Source organism: Scophthalmus maximus, chromosome 1 (assembly GCF_022379125.1).
Source record: "Scophthalmus maximus strain ysfricsl-2021 chromosome 1, ASM2237912v1, whole genome shotgun sequence".
Classification (NCBI taxonomy): Eukaryota; Metazoa; Chordata; class Actinopteri; order Pleuronectiformes; family Scophthalmidae; genus Scophthalmus; species Scophthalmus maximus.
In genome coordinates, this window is record NC_061515.1 from 11,840,244 (window position 1) to 11,855,001 (window position 14,758).

Here is a 14,758-nt window from a genome sequence, read left to right on the forward strand (position 1 = left end):
AAAACACAAGTAAAATCTCAATTACTATCACCTTTATTCTCTGAATACAACTCCTGATAACAAAACATAAAACATCAACACATCTGTACGTCATTGTGACAACATCATCACACCACGTTTCCATGGAGACAGTATACAAGTTATCCTTATTGGTCCATTTGTTGCCATGAAAGGCTGCAGTCATTGCCCAGGTGGATTTACCTGGTGAAGGAGCGAACATGTCTGCCCCTCCCACCTCCGCTCCCTCCTCCGCCGCTAAACTTGCTCCCCTGAGAGCCCCTCCCTCCTCCACCTCCCCCACCGCCTCCTCCTCCAACACCGCCGCCACCTCCGCCCCCACTGAGCCACGACAGCCCGGTGCCTCCTCTGCCCCGCGGCACTCGGTCCCGAGGAGCCAGGCGATATGCACCTGGAAAAGGCGAGACAAAAACTCAATCATATTTTCAGTTCAGTGTTTAGAAAGTCATGCAACAAAATCATGACAAACGTGTGCGCATGGGTTTTCATACTTGCTGGGGGTTGTCTGGAAGGCAGCGGTCCGCGCGTGAAATTGCCCTGGCCTCCCCGAGGTTCACTGTAGGTTCCTCTGTGAGTGACAGCTGGAACCTGGCCGCTCCATGACGATCCTCTGCCTCCTTCTCTTCTCGTGTAATTACCTTCCAAACCACAAAGAAAAGATTTGTCACCCTCTGGCGAGCAAGAGCGGGTTCTGACCTGCACCATGTAAAAATTACAGAATCCTACTGTGGAGAGAACAGCAAAAAAAACTTTTTTTCCAGAGCTTTCAATCACATTTCACCATATTCATCACCAAATCAAATTTGCTCAGTGTTCATGAAGTTGTCATAATAAGTATTATAACTTTTACTGTATCCACGATAACTGTGAACATTTCATTTGAGCTTCAAAAGCGAGTAAGTGGACCATGACTTTAGATTTCTGTTTTTATGGCCAAGTATGAATTTTCATGTTCCCAAGTATATGAATATATTCAGTTAAGCGTATACTTGTGTGCACGGAGTGTATAGTGTTATATTTTAGCAATAAATACACAAGTAATGTCATATAACATCAGGTGAAATATAATTCATGGGCCAGTCGACATTGATAAAGTTGCAAAATTTAGAAATTTAAAAAAAAATCTTTTCAAATTTTCCCAGTTACTTTTGAACCCATTAGAGAACTAATCATGAAACATTGTTTACTATGCAGTTACCTGAGCCATTGCACAACTGTGTTGGTTTGGGGAAACAGTGTCCATTAACAACACAGTAAGATTGGAGCAACTACGTTGCACTATGGGCGTGAACTGTGGCTACGAATAATAACTACGCCACATTGTGATCATAAACACAGGTGTTAATATAACATTTTGGACAAAAGATGGTGACAGAGAAGATTGTGTGTATGCGCCTGTGACTCAATATGAGACTCTGCTGTGTGAACCTACCAGACAGGAGAACACCTTTGGGTTGTGGTGGAGTAAAAAAGCGAGTCTGGCTGTGGAAGGTGGCTCTGCCTCTGTTGCCGGTGAATAGTCCTCTGGTGGGGGGTTTGGGTGAGCTCTTTGGAAGCCTTTTAGGGGGCAAAAGCCCAAGAGGGGTCGTGATGTCCTTAAACTCTGCTGCCACAAAGTCATCCACGTGCATACTGGGGGGTCTTGAAGTGTTCTGTTTGCGCTGGCGGAAGATATCGTGGGGCCGGCAGAGATTCTGTCCAAACCCTCCTCGACCTCCACGGCCACGCGGAGCGGCCATGATGTGGGCTCTCTTAGCAGGCTCAACATAATCGGATTTACCGCTGCAGGGACATGCATGAGATTATATTCATTAAGTTTATCGAAAAAAGATTTGGTGAAAATTATACACAAATGGAGAAAAAAACAACAACAAAGTAACATGCAACCAAAAACTGAAAGTGTACCTTGACGTGATGAAAGTCTCATGCTTGTGTTTGCCCAGTCTGAAGCCTTTAGGAGCCTTGGAGTGACTCGGAGATGAGGGCTCAGATAGGAAGGAGCGCTCCAGCTCTGCCTTCAAGTCCAGTTCTGGACAACACTCCTGAGCCAGACCCACCAGATCCACCTTCACCTGTCCAATAGAGAGAGGAGAGTTGTGTTTAAAATGGCAGCTATCATGGGAGTGAGAGAAACTTTTGGTTTAAACCAGACTGGGTTGCTCGCCTTGGGGTTGTCACTGTAGTAATGAGGCAATTATCTATTATTTATCAGTTTGTTTGTTTTTTTCTTTACTATTGTTGATTTTATTGTTTTTTTCCTTATATTAATTTTGTATTTTAATGTGTAAGTTTAGTCTAAATTTGTGTCCTTGTTTTAATGTTGTATTCTTGTTTTACCATATTGTTTGTAGCTTTGTTTTGAAAACTGTATATGTTATTATTATCTTATTATTACTATTATATAATCATGGATGCTATTACTTGACAAAGAAACAATAATAGTGTAGTTTTCAACCAGATGCAATAAACATGATATAAAATAGAGTAAAATATTCACACAAGTAAATACTTTTTACCATAATTGTGCAGCCATTATGAATTTCCCTGATTTTCTTGCAAATGTACTGTATAAATTCATACACACTTACCGTATCAATTTCTGTTTCTATGTCATCAGTTTGGAAGGGAGAAAACCACAGAGCCTTCAGCTGCTCGTCGAGAGCTTCTGACAGAATAAACACGGTCCTACAGATATCAAATACAAACAGGTAATAATTTGTTTATCACGCAGCTCATTTTAATTGATATGTCTCAGGTTTGGTTCTAGATCAATGAAAGTTATTTTTGCACCATTTTGTTCAGAAAATCTGATAAGATAATTCTGTCATTTCACATTTTCCTAAGCTGGGATCTTTACTGCATCACTATGGTGGATGACAAAATGATACACAAAAAGGAAACAAACATTAAAAAAAACAACCTTTTCCATGTTATTTTGTGTTATCCATAGACAATACCTGTGGTTAAACTGAGTCCCGAGTGTCTCGTGTGCCGGCAGAGTGGGCTCAGTATCAGCTGCTGGAGGAGTGTCAGTGGCCGCCTCCAGCGTTTGCCTCAGAACAATCACATTTTCCAACATGGCCTCCAGTGATTCATCTTCTTTACATATTTTCTACAAACATAGTAAGTTTAATGTCAAAGCAGCATAAACCCTTCTTTTCTTTAACAAAAAAGTTAAAGTGTGCATTATTTGTACCGTAATCTGTTTCTCTAAAGTTGAGAGTGGATGTGACTCGGACTCCTCCCACTGCAGCAGAGCTTTCATCTCAGAGCCCGACAGAAACCGTGGAGCAGAAGAGAAGGACGACTCTTCGCCGGACCCCTGACTCTCCTCAACACACTGGATTAGAATACAGACAGATCTCACAATAAAATACTATCACATACTGTACAAAACTCTACATGAGACCTAATGCACAATTACTTTTTCAAACACACACACCATCTCCTAGAAGAAATTCCTAATTGTACCACTTTTTATGATTACTGAGCAAGATTACTGTGCCAAAATCTCTAATTGGTTTCATTTGACATTTTAAAAATCATTTCCACATCAAACATGAACCAGCCATGAAACCAGGTAGTTACCATTGTTTCTGTGTTGAGAATCTGTCGGAGGAAGTCGAGCAGAGCTGAGAGCAGATCTGCCGAGTCCTTGTTAAATGAAAGCACCAGCCTCTTTAAGAGCGAGCAGAGACCCGCGCCATGTTTCTTCAGAGCACTGAAAGAAAGATAAAGTGAAATGAAAGACTTTTTTTGACCAAGAGAAGTAACTATGCATAAAAGAGTGGTCATGAAGGGAGATAGTGTTGATGACAGGAGACAAAAAGGGAACATTGCGATTTACACTTTGAAGTGGTAGAGTCCGTATTCATTCTCTGTGAGGAATGCCAATGTCCTGATACAGGTGAGGAGGAGTGGGACGCTGCTATCTGCATTCCCCAAAACCTCCAACAAGACATTGCACACTGATGACATCATCTCTCGTCCTGGAAGTGCATTGGCCAGCTGCTCAACCTCGGACACGCAGCTTTCACCAGGTGGAGACACCACTAACGAAATGTCCTGATGAAGACAAGAGATTTCCATTTTAGGCTTCATCATTCTCCCCATATGGATTTGGGTACAAGGCCGTTTGCCTTTATGTGCACTGCATTAGTTACCTGGTCACACAGTGACTGTAATATTGTCCCGACTAGTTCGCTACATTGCTGCTGTTGTAAGCAGTGGTCAGTTGGAGGAACCAGCAGGGACAGAAGCATGGGGAACAGCTCCGCCAACTGTTCATTTTCAGAGACGGACCCGGAGAGGAGGTGTAACGCTGCGCTCTTACACGCTCTCTGTGACACCAAGGTATCCATCAACGAAAGCAGACGCAGGGCCTGGCCCCAGCACACACCTTTCCCCTCCACCCTGCAATAAGCACACAATATTTAATTAAAAAAAACAATTGACAGCATGAACGCAAATCAATGAGTGTGTGAAAGTTCTTGACTCACGGCTGCAGCTCCTCCAGCAGCAGCTCCACCAGGATCTTGACGATGAGCGTTGCAGTGGGTGAAGACAGGTCTGCCAGTTGAACACTCACTCTCCTCAGCATGGCTAAGAGAGGAGGGCAGGTGGTTGCACACACACACTTCAGCGCCTCAGAACACATTTTCCACTGCGCCCGTATGTGCATGCTCCACAGCTTCCTTGTGTTTAAGGCTACAGCCACATCTTGGACTGATATCACCTACAGGAGACAGCATTATGTCAAGATAAACATGTTCATGAAAAGCAAAGTACAAAATAGCTAGGCAGACAGTGGGGCAAAAGTAGGGTACCTGAGTGCTCTGCATTGGCAGTGGGAGAGGCAGGAGCTCGGAGAGCAGAGTCAGGCCAGAGAACAGACCTTCAGGGGTTTTCAGCAGCGAGCCCAACACCTCTTTTAGCATCAGCGACCATGTGTTACTGGCCAGACTCTCTTCTGTATGAGTCACCTGCAGCAAACACACACATTGTCTCAGAAAAGGGACAGTGACATCTTTCCTGCATCGTATTACTAACTACACAAACACACCTTCGTCCTCCCTCACTCACACACACCTGTTCATTGACACCCTGCGTGAAGGTCAGCAGCACATCAACAATAAAAGCCTGAACTCTGGTCTCCTCCCCGTCCAGACGTCCAGATGCAGGGATGGAGCAAACAATCATGTGGAGCGACACCAACACACTGGCCACACGAGTGTCCCGGAACTGAAACGCTCCCCCACGGAGCAGCTCCGTCAACATGGTGCGCAACAACCTGAGCGTGCTCATACATATGCTGAGGATCATGCAGCGCTGCGGCGTGGGGCCCATGTGTCCGTGCACACGCCATGGCTGCAGCAGCACGCTGCACAGCTTCTGCAGGACACGCACACATGTGTCCAGACCCTCGCCTGAGAACAGCTGGACCCCTGCAAGACTCCACTTGAGATCCCTTTGCTGGCCTGCAGAAAGGAGGAAGACATGACAAAAATGTGTACGATATTAAAACAACTTAACTAAAAACTTTAAAGATAGAGAAGACAATGTAGCTAGCTACAGATAAAGCAACCGTGAAAATAAATAATGGTTTGTGTCTTTACCCTCTACAGCAGGAGGGGGGCAGGCAATGTGACAGAGGACCCTGAGCGCAGCGACCAGTCCAGTTCCCTCGGCAGTCAACACGTTTTCCACATTCTGAATTCAAGAGAAAGCACATGTTTAAGACATACAGTACAGTGCTCTTTATTTGCATATATCCTTGACTCAAATATGCAACAGAACAGGTACAGTATACGTTTGAGCTCTTCAGACTCGTCGGTGAAGCGCAGCATTCCAAGGAAATCTATATCTGATGATTTTGAGGTAAATATGCAGATGAGGACACGCTTGAGTATGTGATTTTCAATGCTTTTTATTTAGCTTTTGAGGATATAACAAAAAGGACTGAAAATGTTGGATTATCATTCTACATTCAGAAAGCTTAAAAGTAAATGGAAAATAACGAATAAAGGATTATTAATAAATATTAACAAATAATACAGACCAAAGAAGCCATGATTAAAATGGTCCATATCTAAAGGGGATGTCTTTAAGTCCACTGTCTCGAAATGTCTACATCAGTTTCCCACTGTGTCATAAATCATCGATTTGGTCCATTTATTGACAAGAACATTTTCTCTCAGTCTGAGATGATTGTTAAGTTTTTCCCCGGTGTATATCTGTCTTACAATTTCCAACCACTGTTCAATAGTACGGGTTCAGTCTTCTAGTTATTACTTTACTGCTTGCTATCAATAATATCTGGGATAAGTATCTATCTCTACCAGTGATACAATCATTTAAATTTCCCTTTATTCATCCCAGAACATCCTTGATTTTGAAATGCACATTTTCCCAAAACGATGTTGCTGGCAGCTGCCCAAACACTGATTCTTCACTCACAAAGTTAATATAACTCTACAGTTATTAGGATTCTCTTAAAAAAAAGAAGATATATTTTGGAAATATGTGAGTTACTCAGACTGAAAACATTTTAAAATGTTGCCTTTATTCAGCAGGGTGTACATCAAGTGAGAGATCTGTACCTGTTTGATGTAGTCTAGAAGGGTGGGAATGCTGGCAATATCAAAGCGAAGCTTCTCCAGAGGCTCCAACCATTTACTGAGTTCTGAAGAACCAAAGCACATACATTCACACCAAAGCCTTGTTATAAGGCAAAATAAATAAGTGCTACATTGATAATCGTTACCTTGTAATTTGGCATTGGTGTCGTCAGCCTTGGCTAAGGCGAGTAGTGGAGAAGCAAATTGTTCCATCATCCGCAATTCATTAGAGCTCTGCACCACAAGTAGCACAAGCATGCAGGCATAATTATATGTTACTGCTTTCCGAGACTTCGCCTCCCTGAAAGAGAGGAAACAAACAAAATGAAACAACAACGTAAACAAAATAAAAGTCATGCAGGAAGAGGAACAAAAGGAGGAGAAGACAGCTGCTGTACCCTTGTCCATCTTTGCTGTGGTGCTGGAGCAGTGTGACCAGACAAGAAAGGTTGTTGTCCAGGCTACAAACGTGGGCCACGGCACTGCGACCAGTCTGAGTGAAGGTCATCAGATAGAGGGCATGAAGCAAGCCCAGTACTTCTGCGTTGTCACCTTCCTCCAGCCCAGCTCCCCCGTCCCCCCCTGTGGCCACGTGGCACATGAGTTCTGACACACCTTGCAGAGCATGCAGCGCCTGCATTAACCACACGCCAAAGCCCTCCTCGCCGAAGCTGGGCCCGGTGAGTGCTCCCTCTCCTCCGCTAAACGTGCTCTCCTCGCCTTCTGCCTCTGCCATCGATGCCAGAAGACGCAGGAGCAGGTTGGTGGGAGTGGGCTGGGCGAGAAGGAAGAGCAGACCTGACTGGGTGAGCGACAGAAAGCGCAGTAGCTCTCTAATTGCTTGGGTGACACCGACGTGCCCAGCTGCTGCGGCTGCAGACAACACCACTGTCGTGCTCTCCAAGAAATGGCACGCATTCATATACCTGAGAAAGAGGGAAGCACAGTGTTATAAAGCCAATCAATGAGTCAAAACTACATTCAACTTTTGTGTGGTTTATTGTCAAGCATGCCTAAATGTGTACCTATACAGCGTTGGATATGGATCGTCTCTCTCCTGCGGTCCTGTTATTCTTGCAGAGGTTGGGAATGCTTTCCCAGGTGGCTGCACCATGCAGTGAGGGGCCGTATCGAGCAGGTGATGTAACTCTTCCAAAAGCCCCGCCAACCTGTCAAGCTCTGCTTCGCTCACTGGGGAGGAGCTTAAAGATGGTTCCTCCTCCATGGGGCTGTCGGCATCCTCCATTTCCTCCTGCGGATGATAATTGTGATAATTAGAGAAATATACTTCATGTCTGAAGTTACCAACATACCCATGTCTAAATGTACCTGCTGCGTTTCACTCCATGCTCCTGCTGTGTGCTGTAGGTCGACCAGTACCTCATACATGTGACTTTTCTGTAGTATGGCGTTGCCCGCAGTTATGACCCTCACTGTTTCTTCGTGCAGGAACAGCTGGACTAGATGCTGTGAAGGACATAAAAGGCAGTGACCAATCTTGATAATGAAAAACAATATCTGTTGTTAAATATTGTTTCTTGATTGTTTTTTTTGCAAATGTGAAGGGTGGGGAGTCAGTCCTGAATCTCTGAGGCAGACTAGCTTCTGGGTAACTGACAGAATCAGTTTGATATGTGCTGCATAAAAAAGACCGGTGAAATCAAAGATCAAACATATTCCTCGCATTTTTGGTCTACTGCTCTGGGGGGAATCCAACCAGGGATTCCTGGTAAAAAAATTGTTCATCATTGCTAACCTGATAACCACTCTTGTCCGACTCTCCAGTGTGGAGGAAAGCCTCCACCCCGGTAGGAGCACCCGTCAGAGCATCCAGAGCTCTCAGGAAACACAACTTTAGTGTGGAGGAGACGTGGTCTGCGTGGAGCAGCTCCAGTAGCACACCCAGGGCACCTTCGTGCAGCAGCGCTGTGAGGCCCTGTGGGCACTCTGCCAGGCATGATGCAAGCTTGGCCCCTGCTTTCAATTGTCTGAGGTTAAGAGCGATGGGTTGTGTGAGAGCAATCTCCATGCTCAGAGCTTGTAGAGCCCACTTGACTAAGACTCTAACAGGATCCTCCACCTCACTGTCTCCCTGTTTGATTAAATACGCCAACCCTTTAGCCAGCAGACCAGGTGCCTCTTCCAGAGCTGTGACCCAGTGAGTGTCTCTGTCATCGCCAATGCTAGTTAGTAGTTCTTTCAGTTGGGCAACAGCCTCAGCTTCCTCTACACATGCTGTTCCTTTTGCATCACCATCATCCATGGGCTCCTCCACACTGGCCTTTTCAAACTGGGTATCGAAGCGAGTCTTGTAAGGTGGAGTGAAGTAGAGCAGGGGTCTGAGTTCTCTCTCATATGGGTCATACTGGACCGGTGGGACAGATGCCAGGTCCTCAGGAGTGTAGTCCATGTCAAAGGTGGCCAACTTGAAGCTACCATTATCCAGATCGTCTTCGTCACTGGATATTTGCTCATAACCATCATCACCTGGTTGGATGGGAGAGACGGAAGAGGGGGGATATTTGACAACAGTTCATTTACAGCATGAAAATTCTGAAAAAGGATTTGAGTCGTAAAACTGCATGTGGAAATGAATGAGGACGTGGAGGTCAGTGACTACTACAAATTCTATAGCTTGCTCACAGATGCATACCGCGTCAGACCTACTCACACATGTCAGCATCACTCATACATGCAGGGTTAGTTTGACATGCAGGATGAGACAACAGCACAACCTCAGCCGTGTGAGGATGTGTGAGGTACCCCTGCACAACACAGCTTATGAGGCTCGACCATAAGCCTTAGGAGTAGGCCGGGGCGGGCTACTAGAGAGTCTGGAGCATCCAGCGATTGTAGATGGAGGCAGCATGCCAGAGCACACACTCTCTCGTATTGTCAATCAGCCGTAAGTGGACCCTTCTCCTGTGGCCCCCTGGGAAGTCTGATGTGTTTGAAGTACCAGGGGGTCCAGGGACAAGAGTCCATTTGGGACCGTTGCCTATCCTACTCTCACAAGAACTCCCCTACCTTCCTCCATCTCCTCTTCCTCGTCCTCACCCTCATCTTCCTCCTCTTCTTCCTCCTCCTCTGGCGCACTTCCCTCTGTCCGGGCATCCTCTTCCTCCTCCTGCTCCTCCTCTTCTTCCTCATCGCCTTCCTCCTCTTGCTCGGCATCCGAATACGTCTCCTCGGCAGGCAGGGATCGCTCCGGGGACACAGCCTCGAGGTAGTCGTCACGTCCTGCGCTTGGCTCATCTTTGACTACGCCCACTGTAAATGGCATTGCACAGACACAAGGATGCATATTTTAACCAACTTACCCACAGGGCATACATGAACATGCAAACTATGTATTTATTATACACACATATTTTTATATATATATATATAAAGGCATGTTTATGATTAGGATATAATTTACAGTGACTGAAACAATTTTTCAAGGCTAGAAAAAACTTTGGTTTTTTTTTGATTTACCGCCTGACAGGTAGCCACTTGTTTTCATTAATTACAGTACACTGGGAGAATCAGCATGAAGAGACTTGCTGGGAACATGTAAAGTTCCAGTAATATGTGCAAGGACAATTTTTTGGCAGATTCCAACCATATTAACATACAGCAATAGTGATACTGACACACATAGTTCAACATTATGCTTGCTGTAATGGATTAACCACATACAGCAAGATTCAACAAATATTAAGTTTCCCTTTGTAGGGAATGAGTTGAAACACTGGGCAACCTTGGTTGTAAACAACTGTAGACACAGAGTACATTAAAATTGTGGTGGATGAGCTAAAACATGGAAAAGAGCACTATAATTCTTTATTATCCATAACTAAAGACAGAGCCATCAGCCCACTGGGAGTAAATTGACGTGACAGAAAGACAAAACTAAAGCTGTTTGCATACATGAACTTTTGGTTCCTGACATTTTCCAGAGATTGCCGTTCACAAATGAAGAACGCAGCAGGAGATTTGTCCGAGTCACGTTCTCCCAACAGCAGGAAAACTTCCAGGAACATTCAGGCGAGGGTTGGCACCTAAGTAGACTGCCCACTCACTCGCCATGAATCTCCCTGAGTTTTTCCTGCTCACATTCTCACGTGGGCTCAGTCTTACAATTTGTTTTGCAAGAAATGTTTCCAAAAGTTCAGGAAAATGTCCAGACTTCAGTGCATGTCTGAAAGCAACTCGACAAAGAAACAGATAACCATACTGAATGTAACCCTCACATTCATCAATAAACTATTACAGCATGGCTGATAAATTGGGATCTAACAGTGGACGACATGATGTGATGGCAGAGAACACATGTACAGCTCTCACCCGTCACTTGAACCTGCTCCTCATCATCGTCATCTGGAGGTGGAGGTCCAGGTGGAGTACGAGGCCCTCTGGGTGCGGGTCTGGGTGGGCTACCATTGTATTGGTCGTCTTTTTCCCACTCTTAAAAAGACAAAACAGTGCAACAGATTTAGGATGAGAAGAAGATGGATGTTTAAGTCTCAGGTGGTGGGTAGTTTCAGCTGAATGATGCCCACCTTGTTTAATGATCCTCTTGGGCCCGCTCGGCTGTTGGGGGGGTGGGGGTGGTGGAGGAGGGGGCGAGCCTTGGTCGTGTCCATGTGGGCGCTCTGCTGTACCGTACACTGCCACAGTCAGACTGGTGTACCAGCCACGCAGCACCAGGCCATCTGTGTTCACCTGAACGTTACAAACCCATTAACATTTTCACAAATCAAAAGGGGGAATATTTACTGGAACTTCTTTGTTTAGGGGAAACATTTACCTTTCCGCTGGGTCTGAACACAATGGACTTGTTCTCATCATACTCCAGACTGAGGGTAGAGAGGAAGAGAGGGGAGATTTAAAAATTGTGCAAATATAAACTTAACAATTGAACATTTTTTGAATTTCATTGTTGATTTTATTTTCAACCGCATGTTTTAACAGTCATCTGTTAGTCCTTGGTTGAACTGGTGTCATGTTCCAAATAATCCCAAGGAGTCAATGCATTGTTTCACGGGCTCGCAAATTTTAAAATACAACTGTGAGAGAAGGATCTTAATCACACACTATGTACGTGTAATAACCTGACTTCCAATTTGGCCAACAATCTTTGTAACACGCCGTCCTGGACACACACTGTGTGTTCAAACTGCTATCACAAAAAAGCTACATGCCATGACAGTATTATTAGTATCACCATATCTCCACACCAACTGACTCAGGCGAAGAAATATTTGTCCAAAAACATTTCAGTCACATCTGTTTAGTTTGGAAGATATTTAAATAGCAAAAATAATCTCCCCCTAACCCTCCTCGTAGATATTAACACAGCATCCATTCACAGCTTTCTCTTACACAATGGGACACTAAATACAGGTTTTCAATTTGGCACTACTATGCACATTTCTATCATTATGAGGTTAGAATAAAAATGCTTGACTGTATTTCAGTGGGACCTCAAAGTCTTTGTGTCACTTGTAGTGACTTTGGGTGGGGTTGAGTTTCTGGAGAGACCAGTTATAGGAACAAAGAGACCTGACTATGAGTGGGTGCAGCCTGGCCTCTGAGAACAGGGTTCGGATGCTACCGTGACTGGCTTTACAGGTGAGACCGACTCAAGCATTTTTAAGATCTGGACGGGAACTTCAGAGATGGTGAATAAGGAGAGGCTTCCAGGAAAACAAAAACAAAATCAACAAGAGGGCCTTCGCCAGCCTCCTGCTGGTTGACGCTCGGGGCCTGATAAGTGAAAAGAGTGAAAATCATTCAGACCTGCCCAGTCTGTTGAAGGTGGGGTTGTTGGGTTTGGTGACATTATTGAAGAACAGCTCCAGCTGGAAGGCATGAGGAGACGTCTCCCTGGAAACACCGAAGCACACATACAAAGTTGGTGCCCAATCCTCTTTTATTCAAAACACTTCACTAGTTACGAGTTATACATCAAAAGAGGGGTGGGCTATACAACAACATACAATCAGTGGCCACATGTTAGGTACAACAGCACAATCTATTATAATCCAATGCAACAGTTCTGGTAATAATGCTACATTTATTTAAAGTGCCATTTAAAGTGGGTTTTTTGGCTTTGTCAGATATGTGTAAATGAAATCATATGTTTATTGTTGAAGTTAATGCTAATGGTTGTGCGATACTGGACTATATTACATGTTTTTATTTCAAAAGTATCAGAGTAGATTTGTAATACCAAGAGGACAATATATCTATCTGTTGTTCACCCTTTTTATCACCACCAAACAGGCCTGGTCTGATCTAGATTCAGTTTGTACAATGTTAACCACTGAGACCATTCATTCAGTAAAATTACAACACACATGTATCCAAAACAGGCTCAGTGAGAATCCGGACCTGCTCAACAATGGAAATCAGGTGTCAAACTCATTCGCGCATTTGTAAATGCAGTGGGGCTGTCCATTTCCTACAGACACACACACGTCTCAGGTATCAGCAGCAAACAAACACCACCAGAGCCGATCACCGGGAATGAGGTTGAGGATTCCCAGCAAATAGGGATGCCCTTATTCAACCCCTTTTTTCTCCCAATGCAGTTCTGATACTTGATCTCAGAGTATCTGCCGATACCTGAGATGGAAATTTAAATTCTTCATCACACTAGACATTGTAGTAAATACTGTTAATGTAAGGCAACATGGTGTCAGGGAATGACGTGGTCAACAAAATGAATGTTAGATCAGTCTGCATTGTTCTCACATATATGTTCCTATAAGATGTCAGCTGATTGATACATGCATTTTTTACATTGGAAGGCATGAGGAGACGTCTCCTGGTTGTGTGAGAGTGCACTGTAGCTCTTACCCAAACGCTCTGCTGTCAGGTAAGTTGCTGTGAGCTTTAATCCCTGGAGGAATGACCCGCACCTCGGTGATCAGCACCCCGCAAGGAAACCGCACCACATCCACGTTGGTAAGCTGAAGCGAATTGATCACAACCAAGACATACACTTAGAGAACACTGACGAGAGCAGCCCCCCCCCCCCCCCCCCCCCGAGGTAAACATGGCCAGGCTGAAACTCTAAAGTTAGCATTAGCCACCTGGCTAACTAGCACGAACACTTCACAATGATGCAATGGGAAAACAGCTGCACACATGTACGACTACGAAGATAAGATAACATTCAACGCGTCTGTTTGGTGCAACTAGATGTACGAACGCCAAGTGCGTGGTTCAATAAAAGCTGTGAACTGTTATCATGCGCTACTGTTAGCAAGGCTAACATCGTTAGCTCGGAAGTTAAACATCCCTGCCCCCGAACTCCCGAATACACACGGTATATGTTTTGAATGCACGCAGCGCTGTGGGGAACACAGAGCGGTGTGTCGACGCGTCGGGAGAGTTACCTCTGCACTCTGGTGTTTAAACGTATCTAGAAAAAGAAGCTCCGTTGAAATCTCCCCCGCCATCGCTTCTTTTCGCTCTCGGTCAGGCCAGGGGGTAAACTTCCGGGATGGTGAGCACTTCCGGGTCAAGTTCAGCTGCGGCGAAGTGTGACGTAAACAAACAAATACACTGAAGCGAAACTAGGTTACATTGAAAACAACACACATACATTATTCAATTACTTTAAATATTTTTTTCCAAAAAAAGAAAAGTAAAACGATAACTTTGATTCGAATAAGATTAAAGAACAGGTCATTATATTATTATTATTAGCATTAGTATGTTTATTATGATTATTACTGTTGTTATATGAATGGAAACCAGTGGTTGATATATAAGATTACTGATAATCATATATTTAATATTTTTTACTTGTTAGTGTAACTTTTTTAATTTTCTAAATGAGGATGAAAAGACAGTTAATTTATTTGTATTGGGACAAATACATCAAACTGTGGTAATTGTAGAGACTTCTCCTTTTTCTGAGCTCATTGGTGAGCTCACCGTTTTAAGTTATATTTAACTGTTCGGTTAATAATAGTTGCTTAAATTTTATTAAAAGTTACACTTAAATGTAAAGGTTATTCATTCAAACGTAGTGTAAAAGTGGGATTATTTCGGTGGGACCTCAGGCTCCATAACTTTCTCTTTCAGATGACAAGACATTTCTTGCAATAGCCAATTTCTGTGTGGAA

At 44.1% G+C, this 14,758-nt stretch overlaps 1 protein-coding gene across 1 annotated transcript; it reads right to left on the bottom strand.

The window, feature by feature from the left end:
• Positions 1–10: 10 nt before the first annotated feature.
• On the bottom strand, positions 11–14,150 carry virma (vir like m6A methyltransferase associated). Its single transcript, XM_035635705.2, has 27 exons — positions 14,024–14,150; positions 13,482–13,594; positions 12,420–12,506; positions 11,428–11,476; positions 11,180–11,342; positions 10,965–11,084; positions 9,693–9,905; positions 8,392–9,122; positions 7,965–8,102; positions 7,661–7,887; positions 7,034–7,561; positions 6,782–6,936; positions 6,618–6,700; positions 5,634–5,727; positions 5,107–5,495; positions 4,845–5,000; positions 4,518–4,753; positions 4,182–4,431; positions 3,866–4,083; positions 3,607–3,739; positions 3,215–3,358; positions 2,976–3,130; positions 2,607–2,703; positions 1,924–2,090; positions 1,451–1,800; positions 510–656; positions 11–409 (listed from the first exon to the last, which is right to left on the bottom strand). The coding sequence occupies exons 1-27, from the start codon at positions 14,084–14,086 to the stop codon at positions 198–200; spliced, it is 5,418 nt and encodes a 1,805-aa protein (XP_035491598.1). The 5' UTR covers positions 14,087–14,150; the 3' UTR covers positions 11–197.
• Positions 14,151–14,758: the final 608 nt, after the last annotated feature.